We start from the raw sequence: 10,298 nt of genomic DNA, 5'->3' as shown, positions 1-10,298 counted from the left end.
ACTCTGGATGGTCTTGTTATCCATAGCACTGTCCAGTCTTCCTTTGAACTTTGTTAATTCCTTGGCCGCAACATCATCATGTGGCAGGGGGTTCCACAGGCTAGTTACTCACTGTGTGAAAAACTTCTATCCGTTTTCAACTGCATTGTGTGTTCCCCCTCAAACCCCTATATCTCTGAAACTCCTTGCTTGAAAAAACACAGACTTTCCTCCAAAGCTGTTCTCTTGCGGGAGATGCCCAAAGAGGCAAGTCAAGAGGAAACAGGTATTTTAGAAGTTAGAAGTATGGGACGGGGGGAGAGAGATGATGATGGCGCTGGCAGCATGATGGACAGCTGGTTCAAATCTCTGTGCTGAGTTTCATGGCAAGATTGCACCATGAGACGGCAGGAAAAAAGGCCCATGCAATGATGGGCTGCCTCCACAGGGCATCATGGACAAGGGAGGGAATAGCCCCTCTAGATACAGCTCTGCTGCCTGGAATATGATTCTGGGCACCTCCTCCCCAGAAAGCATTCAGAGAAGGGGCACAAAAATGGTAAGGGATCAGCTCCCAAGGCAAGACCTAGATCTGCTCAGCTTGGCTCAGGGACGGGACGTAACTGCCGGGTACAGGTATTTGAAATGTGTAAACCCCCAGAGGGAAAAAGGTGACCTGGGGTGACACAGAGCAGATTTAATGAGGAGCACTGAGGTGGGATTAAGGAAGGGGCATGCAGGCTGAATGTCAGGCAACATTCCCAACGGTGAGGTGCTCTGCGCTGTTGAGGAGTTGTCCCAAGGAGGTGGAGAAAGCCCCAGTGCTTGGGACGTTTACATTTAGATTGAGCAAAGCTTTGGAGAAAGTATCGTGGGGAATGATGAGGGGCTGGCTAAGGGACTAACTCAGAGCCATTTGGGGCCTGATTCATTATTATGGTCATTTATTATTTGCTGTCCATCCCCATTTGTTGTCCATTTTTGTAAAACGCTATCAGATCAAATTGGTAGCGCCTGGGTCTCATTTACACAAAGGCCCCATCCCAATGCACTGGCAGATTAAAGGGGTCATAAAGCAAGTGTATTCACTTTAAAGCCACTTTAAGGCTAGAGGTGTAAATGGTCAAGGGGCTTGTCTGCGCAATTGACCCGAGTAGCTATTGCAGGGTAAATTATTCCACAATAGCTGCTCGGGTGGATGCTCTCACTTTGGAATAGCTAGAAGTTTACAGAGGGGTTTGTTAGTTAAATGTGTTAGTCTCTGAGGTGCCACAAGGACTCCTTGTTGTTCTAGCAGTTTAAATTCACTCCCTGCCTTACATTGGACTAGCTTCCCCATGCAGACAAGACCTTTGTATAAAACAGAATCTCTCCCATAGTATTTTGTGCCCCCTTTGCACCAATGCCAATGAGATCACAAGGTTCAGGGCCCCTTTAGACGCTCATCATTCCTGCAAATTGCTGGTGAAACAGCCCTGTCCTGTCACAGCTGCTGGGTCCCTACTTTGATATGGTTGCTAAAGCTCCCCGGGCTGCATGCACCACTGCAACTGCCACTTCACAGGAAGAGGGATGGTTTTGGTTTCCCATGTGGTTGAGGAATAGAAAACACCCAGCCTCTGTGAAAACGGGGAAGGAGACCAGTCAACTTGCATCAGAGGCAACAGGCAGCACCAGCGTGGAGACACAGCTCTGTCAGCTCAGCTCAGAATGGATTGTGCCAGCGACAGCATTGGCCAACTGCCAGGTAAGGCCCCCCGAGTGCATGTGATAACATGAGCTGCAAACAGCTGAGCAGGTTCTTAGAAAAGGATCAGAATGTTTCTTAATGAGAATACACATGTACGGTTGCACTTGCAAGTTACAAGGGTGATCCCATGCTCCAGGGTATCAGCTGATCATCAGCTGAGTCAAGGAGCAGTCTACTGGAAATGTCTCTCTTCCTAGAGACATCTGGCATTGGCCCCTGGCAGATTGGGCTGGCTACTGGTCTGGTCCAGTGCAGGAGCTGCTGGTTGTATGGGGATCATAACCCCACTGCAGTCTCATTGATGTCAGGCGAAGGGATGAGGCTGGAGGAGTCTGACCCGTCCATCTAGGTCTGTCTGCATTGCTAAAGTGCCCATACTGGTAGAGTCCAGACAATAAGGACAAATGCAAAGTTCTCCACTTAGGAAGGAACAATCAGTTGCACACATACAAAATGGGAAATGACTGCCTAGAAAGGAGTACTGCGGAAAGGGATCTGGGGGTCATAGTGGATCACAAGCTAAATATGAGTCAACGGTGCAACACTGTTGCAAAAAAAGCAAACATCATTCTGGGCTGTATTAGCAGGAGTGTTGTAAGCAAGACATGAGAAGTAATTTTTCTGCTCTACTCCACACTGCTTAGTCCTCAGCTGGAGTATTGTGTCCAGTTCTGGGTGCTACATATCAGGAAAGATGTGGAGAAAGTCCAGAGAAGAGCAACAAAAATGATGAAAGGTCTAGAAAACATGACCGAGGAAGATTGAAAAAATGGGTTTGTTTAGTCTGGAGAAGAGAAGACTGAGAGGGGACATGAGAACAGTTTTCAAGTACATAAAGGTGGTTACAAGGAGGAGGGAGAGAGAAGTTATTCTTCTTAACCTCTGAGGAGTTGACAAGAAGCAATGGGCTTAAATTGCAGCAAGGGAAGTTTAGGTTGGACATAAAGAAAAAATTCCTAACTGTCAGGGTGAACAAGCACTGAAATAAATTGCCTAGGGAGGTTGTAGAATCTCCATCACTGGAAATTTTTAAGAGCAGGTTGGACAAACACCAGTTAGGATTGGTCTAGATAATACTTAGTTCTGCCATGAGTGCAGGGGACTGAACTAGATGACCTCTCGAGGTCCCTTCCAGTTCTATGATTCTGTTATACAACTGTAATGACCTTGCTGGTGTGTGCATACCACGGCCCTCTGCAGGATGGAAGCTGAACCGCTTCACTGTGTGTCATGGGCCCTATACTGCTAGTAGCTAATGGAGATTGCCATTTCACCCAGGTAGTTGGGGTCTTGGAGGATCAGAGCTCTGTCTCTGCTCTTGCGCTAAAGTTTGGCCTGGCTGTGGTATGAAGCAACATGGCAGCCTTAAATGGCCCAGGGTTTGTACTTTAGTCTGAACAGGAGGACACTGGGAATCTGGCATATCCGGGCTGCCCAGTAATGTTCTGAAAGCTGCTTTCCAATTTTTCAGTAACCTTTTAGAAGTGGAGATAACCAGAACGGGACACAATGTTCCAGTAACGGTCTCACTAATACTATATACCGAGGCAATGCCACCTCCCTACTCCTACTTGATATTCCTCTGCTTATGCATCCAATGGTCGCCTCCTCCCTCTTAGCTACGGCATGGCCCTGGGAGGCCATGTTCCAGTGGTCATCTGCCATGGCCCCTAAGTCCTTTTCAGAATCACTGCACTCCAGGATGCAGTCCCCCGTCCTGTAAGTGGGACCCACATTCTTTGCTCCTACACATATGGCCTGGGTAGGCAGGAGTGGCCTGTGAATGGCAGCACTTTTCACCCTCTCCAGGACTGGTCAGAGTCAGTGGGTCTGCTTTTTCTCACAGAGTGGGGGAGAGTGTTTTGTGAGGGGGGTTCACCCCAGAATTCTATCCCTGCGGCCCTCGCCTGCTGCAGTCCCCATTCCAAACACCACCACAGGTGCCCCCAGCTTCCTGCATTGCATCAATCAGAGATGTTAAGAGATGGAAAAGTCACACGCGGTCTGTCTCCCCCGGACACTCCTCCAGCCCATGTCAGATAGTTTCCTGCTAAGCCCAGATAACACCGTACGTGGACCCTTCTTTCCTGGGCTCCCAGCTGCTTTCAGTGGCCAGCATGGCTTCCAGGGCTTCACTTCCTTGCACGCCTGTTTGAGCAATGGGGTGAAATCCTTGCAATGGGGAAAGGTGGGTAAAGTGATGCAAAGCAATCAGCATCGCCATCCCCAACCATGCCACAGTCCTGAATCAGGCCCCTAAAAGCTCATGGGATTGGCTTGGCAAGCTGTCCTGCAGGGGCTCAGGGATGTGAGGATCAACCTCAGGGCAGGTTGCAAAGAAGCAGGGCACAAACCCCAAACTGGTTGTGAGTTTTATAGTTAGATTTCACTAACCAGTTATCAAGTGTAAACTTCTCGGATGCTATAAGAGCCTGAATATGGAGTCACAGACAGTCCCTTTGGGTACTCCGATCCCTCTTGCCACCCAGGTGAGCCTGCCTTTGTGACAGATGGTCCCTTATACCAAAGATCACAACAATATCCAGGTTACTCCCACTCCCAAAGGACCAGTCACTTACCTCAGGTCAGTTGCACCTTAGAGCTCACACCAAAGACAATGCTTGTAGCCAATCCTACAATAAACTGTCTAAAGATTAGTTAAGTGGGAAAAAGAAATTAGAGTTATTTACAAGGTTAAAACAGGTAAACACAGATACACAAATGAGTTTCAATCTTAAGTTTCAAAAAGTCATAGAAGTTTCTATAATAAGCAAGCTCTATGTGTCTTTTGGGGCTAACCCAGGCCAAGCACTAGGGATCTTTTGCTTATGCTTAGTAATCCTTGCCCCTCAGCATCCAAGCAGCATGAAAGATACAGTTCCTCCTTGTCAGGGCTTTTTATTCCTTCCCTGCTACTGCTTCCAGTTGCAAATTCAGCTGTTGGGAGGAATTCACTTGCACTTCTCCTCTCCATGGGGTGGAGAGCAAACAACAAAGACTTCATCCCCTGATGTTCCATAATAGCTCATCTGGCATTGATGGGCCTCCTTTGAGGGACAGGAGATCACACCTCCTGTTGGCTCCTAGTATTTCACGCTCATTAATGCTCCTCTCCTGTCTGGTGATTTGCAGTTACAGAGCAAATACTTAAATATTACCTTTATCACATGGGCTACAGGTATTATAAGTGAGATTAATACAATTGACAAGCATTCCATAAAGTCTGAACACCAAACACATTCTTATCATTCTAATGCCTATCTAAACAATACTAACACACAGCTGAGCAGACTGGTTTCCAGCTATGTCAGTGTTCAGTTGAGATCTAGGGGCCTTGGCATGAGCTGGCACCTGCTCTGCCAGGATCGCATGGCTTAAAAATCAAGAGACGTTTTTAAAAAACAACACATGGTAGATTCTCACATCCTCACATGACTCCAAGAGCTGGGGCTTGAAGAAGAATACTAATTTACATGAAACTTGTGGTACAATCGCAGGAGTTGGCAATGATGTAAATGCATGAAGCTACCAATGGTGGCTGCTTTTCTGGAGCAGGTGACTTAGTCCCAGGAGACGGCCCTAAAAGGCATAAGGCAGTCTCGACTCCCATAGATGTTGGGGTATTTGAGGGTGCTGGGTCCCTCCCGGGGAGTTGGAACACACATGGAGACCCTTCGGCTGAAGGCGCTGCAGGCATGGAAGACGTGATGACCCACAGCTTGAATGCTGAGCACTCCTGCAAAGGTTTCATGCTTCTTGCTGAGTGTGGTAACTTCCGTCTGTGCTTTCTGTTCCCTGCAGCCATCCTGGAGTCTGACAGCGAGTCCTCTGAGGATGAAGAAGTGGCTACGGTACAGAGTCGTTTTCTGTTTTGTTTTTATTCCCCAAGCAAGGATTTCCCTACACCCACCCTGAATTCTCCCCCCCCCCGCAGTTTTGTGAACTAGTTACATGCAGTGTTGCCAATTTAGTGATTGTTTGGACAATTGAATTGAAATTGAAACATTAATACACACTTTAAAAGCATATACAGCGTATGATAAAATACGTGTATCTGAAAAGGTATAATAGATTTGAAAAGTATGAACAGAGACCAGCTTCCTTATACAGCTGTTGTTTTTATGACCATGTCACTGCATTCATTTCGGTGATGTTGGCCAACCTAACAATTTCAGATGATGATTTGTAAGCAAAGTCTAAATGAGCTCTCCCTGATAGCTAGTGATGAGCTGGGGGCTGGGGGGGAAAGGCTTCAGGACCAGATTGTATTTACATTCACACCTAATCTACCCAGGTATCCAGCAAACAGAGCTGTGTTGCCCAAGTGATAGATTTTGGCTGGGGTTGGGTGACAAATCACTTGAATGCGGGGGGTGAGGGTGGATGAAATGTTATTCTTATTGTAGGAGTAAAGGGCAGTAGAACTGGATGTAGCCTTTGCTGATTGAGGGCATCGAGAGGGAGGGTGGGGACAGGTGTTTTGCTTGATGGTCTGCCTGAGGGTATTTCTGCACTACAAAATTAGGTTGAATTTATAGAAGTCGGTTTTGTAGAAAGCAGGTTTCTATACAGTTGAGTGTGTGTGTCCCCACACAAATGCTCTAAGTGCCTGTAGTCGGTGGAGTGTGTCCACAATACTGAGGCAACCGTCTACTTCCGGAGCTTTGCACTGTGGGTAGCTATCCCACAGTTCCCACAGTCTCCACTGCCCATTTGAATTCTGGGTAGAAATCCCAGTGCCTGATGGGGCTAAAACATTGTCGCGGGTGGTTCTGGGTACATATCGTCAGGCCCCCGTTCCCTCCCTCCGTAAAAGCAAGGGCAGACGATCATTTTGCGCCTTTTTTCATGAGTTACCTGTGCAGACGCCATACCACGGCAAGCATGGAGCCCGCTCAGCTAACCGTCACCGCATGTCTCCTGGGTGCTGGCGGACGTGGTACTGCATTGCTACACAGCAGCAGTTTATTGCCTTTTGGCAGCAGACAGTGCAGTATGACTGGTAGCCATTGTCGACGTAGTCCTGGGTGCTCTTTTAACCGGGCGCCTGGGCAAACATGGGAGTGACTCAGCCAGGTCATTTCCCTTGTTTCGTCTCATGGCGATTGAGTCCTACCGGCAGTGCACTGTCTTTTAATCTGCAGCCAGCAGAAGATGATGGCCAGCAGTCATACTGCAGCGTCTTCTGCTGAGCACCCAGGAGGTGACGATGGCTAGCGGTCGTATTGCACAATCTGCTGCCAGCAAGATGTATAAAGATAGATGAAGTGGCTCAAAACAAGAAATAGATCAGATTTGTTTTGTATTCATTTTCTCCTCCCTCCCTCCCTCTGTGAAATCAACGGCCTGCAAAACCCAGTTTTGAGTTCTATCCTTGAGGTTTTGAGTTCTGTCCTTGAGGCAGCCATTCAGTTTCTCGCAAAGCCACCCCCTTTGTTGATTTTAATTCCCTGTAAGCCATGTTGTCAGTCGCCCCTCCCTCCATCAGGGCAACAGCAGACAATCGTTCCGCGCCGTTTTTCTGTGCAGACGCCATACTACGGCAAGCATGGAGCCCGCTCAGATCCACTTTTGCAATTAGGAGCACATTAAACACCACACGCATTATCCAGCAGTATATGCAGCATCAGAACCTGGCAAAGCGAAACCAGGCAAGTAGGCGACATCAGCGCGGTTACAAGAGTGATGAGGACATGGATACAGACTTCTTTCAAAGCACATGCCCTGGCAATGTGGGCATCATGGTGCTAATGGGGCAGGTTCATGATGTGGCATGCCGATTCTGGGCCCGGGAAACAAGCACAGACTGGTGGGACCGCATAGTGTTGCAGGTCTAGGATGATTCCCAGTGGCTGCGAAACTTTCGCATGCGTAAGGGCACTTTCATGGAACTTTGTGACTTGCTTTCCCCTGCCCTGAGGTGCAAGAATACCAAGATGAGAGCAGCCCTCACAGTTGAGAAGCGAGTGACAATAGCCCTGTGGAAGCTTGCAACGCCAGACAGCTACCGGTCAGCCGGGAATCAATTTGGAGTGGGCAAATCTACTGTGGGGGCTGCTGTGACGCAATCAAAGATCTGCTGATATCAAGGGTAGTGACCCTGGGAAATGTGCAGGTCATAGTGGATGGCTTTGCTGCAATGGGATACCCTAGCTGTGGTGGAGCCATAGACGGAACCCATATCCCTATCTTGGCACTGGAGCACAAAGCCAGAGAGTACATAAACCGCAAGGGGTACTTTTCAATAGTGCTGCTAGCACTGGTGGATCACAAGGGACATTTCACCAACATCAACGTGGGATGGCTGGGAAAGGTACATGACGCTCACATCTTCAGGAACTCTGGTCTGTTTCAAAAGCTGCAGGAAGGGACTTTCTTCCCAGACCAGAAAATAACCATTGGGGATGTTGAAATGCCTATAGTTATCCTTGGGGACCCAGCCTGCCCCTTAATACCATGGCTCATGAAGTCATACATAGGCAGCCTGGAGAGTAGTCAGGAGCTGTTCAACTACAGGCTGAGCAAGTGCAGAATGGTGGTAGAATGTGCATTTGGATATTTAAAAGTACGCTGGCGCAGTTTACTGACTCGGTTAGACCTCAGTGAAACCAATATTCCCACTGTTATTACTGCTTGCTGTGCGCTCCACAATATCTGTGAGAGTAAGGGGGAGACGTTTATGGCGGGGTGGGAGGTTAAGGCAAATCGCCTGGCTGCTGGTTACACACAGCCAGACACCAGGGCAGTTAGAAGAGCACAGGAGGGTACGCTGCGCATCAGAGAAGCTTTGAAAACCAATTTCATGACTGGCCAGGCTACGGTGTGAAAGTTCTGTTTGTTTCTGCTTGATGAAACCTCCTGCCCCTTGGTTCACTCTACTTCCCTGTAAGCTAACCACCCTCCCCTCCTCCCTTCGATCACCGCTTGCAGAGGCAATAAAGTCATTGTTGCTTCACATTCATGCATTCTTTATTAATTCATCACACAAATAGGGGGATAATTACCAGGGTAGCCCAGGAGGGGTGGTGGAGGAGGGAAGGTCAAGGCCACACAGCACTTTAAAAGTTTAAAACTTTAAAACTTATTGAATGCCAGCCTTCTGTTACTTGGCCAATCCTCTGTGGTGGAGTGGCTGGGTGGCCGGAGGCCCCCCCCCACTGCGTTCTTGGGCGTCTGGGTGAGGAGGCTATGGAACTTGGGGAGGAGGGTGGTTGGTTACACAGGGGCTGTAAAAAGAAAAGGAGTACTTGTGGCACCTTAGAGACTAACAAATTTATTAGAGCATAAGCTTTCGTGAGCTACAGCTCACTTCATCGGATGCATTAGTGGCGGTCTGTGCTCCTGCTGCCTTTCCTGCAGCTCAACCATACACTGGAGCATATTAGTTTGATCCTCCAGCAGCCTCAGCATTGAATCCTGCCTCCTCTCATCACGCTGCTGCCACCTTTCAGCTTCAGCCCTCTCTTCAGCCTGCCACTTACTTTCTTCAGCCCGCCACCTCTCCTCCCAGTCATTTTGTGCTTTCCTGCACTCTAACATTGTCTGCCTCCACGCAGTCGTCTGTGCTCTGTCAGTGTGGGCGGACAGCATGAGCTCAGAGAACATTTCATCGCGAGTGCATTTTTTTCGCCTTCTAATCTTCGCTAGCCTCTGGGAAGGAGAAGATCCTGTGATCCTTGAAACACATGCAGCTGGTGGAGAAAAAAAAGGGACCGTGGTATTTGAAAAGACACATTTTATAGAACAATGGGTACACTCTTTCACGGTAAACCTGGCTGTTAACATTACATACATAGCACATGTGCTTTTGTTACAAGGTCGCATTTTGCCTCCTCCCACTGCGTGGCTAACAGCAGGGAACATTTCTGTTCAGCCATAGGCAAACAGCCCAGCAGGAATGGGCACCTCTGAATGTCCCCTTAAGAAAAGCACCCTATTTCAACCAGGTGACCGTGAATGATGTCACTCTCCTGAGGATAACACAGAGAGATAAAGAACGGATGTTGTTTGAATGCCAGCAAACATACACTGCAATGCTTTGTTCTACAATGATTCCCGAGTACGTGCTACTGGCCTGGAGTGGTAAAGTGTCCTACCATGGCGGATGGAATAAGGCTGCCCTCCCCAGAAACCTTTTGCAAAGGCTTTGGGAGTATATCCAGGAGAGCCACGAATGCCAGGGCAAATTAATCATTAAACATGCTGGCTTTTAATCCTTGTATAGTATTTTAAAAGGTACACTCACCAGAGGTCCCTTCTCTGCCTGGCTGGTCTGGGAGGCAGCCTTGGGTGGGTTTGGGGGGTACTGGCTCCAGGTCCAGGGTAAGAAACAGTTCCTGGCTGTTGGGAAAACCAGTTTCTCCACTTGTTTGCTGTGAGCTATCTACAACCTCATCATCATGGTCTTCCTCGTCCCCAAAACCTGCTTCCGTGTTGCCTCCATTTCCACTGAAGGAGTCAAACAACACGGCTGGGGTAGTGGTGGCTGACCCCCCTAAAATGGCATGCAGCTCACCATAGAAGCGGCATGTTTGGGGCTCTGACCCGGAGCGGCCATTCGCCTCTCTGG

General features: G+C 48.5%; 1 protein-coding gene across 1 annotated transcript in view; it reads left to right on the top strand.

The window, feature by feature from the left end:
• Nucleotides 1-1,039: 1,039 nt before the first annotated feature.
• Nucleotides 1,040-10,298, top strand: part of LOC119854738 (shootin-1-like) — a 45,224-nt gene continuing 35,965 nt past the window's right edge. Inside the window, 2 exon segments of the mRNA XM_038399746.2 lie at nt 1,040-1,726; nt 5,531-5,580. Coding sequence (XP_038255674.1) covers nt 1,690-1,726; nt 5,531-5,580 — 87 coding nt within the window. The 5' untranslated portion in view covers nt 1,040-1,689.

The sequence above is a fragment of the Dermochelys coriacea genome, chromosome 4 (genome assembly GCF_009764565.3).
Source record: "Dermochelys coriacea isolate rDerCor1 chromosome 4, rDerCor1.pri.v4, whole genome shotgun sequence".
In the NCBI taxonomy this organism is placed as follows: domain Eukaryota; kingdom Metazoa; phylum Chordata; order Testudines; family Dermochelyidae; genus Dermochelys; species Dermochelys coriacea.
Note: the sequence above shows the minus strand (reverse complement) of the source record. Positions and strands in the feature narration are given on the sequence as shown.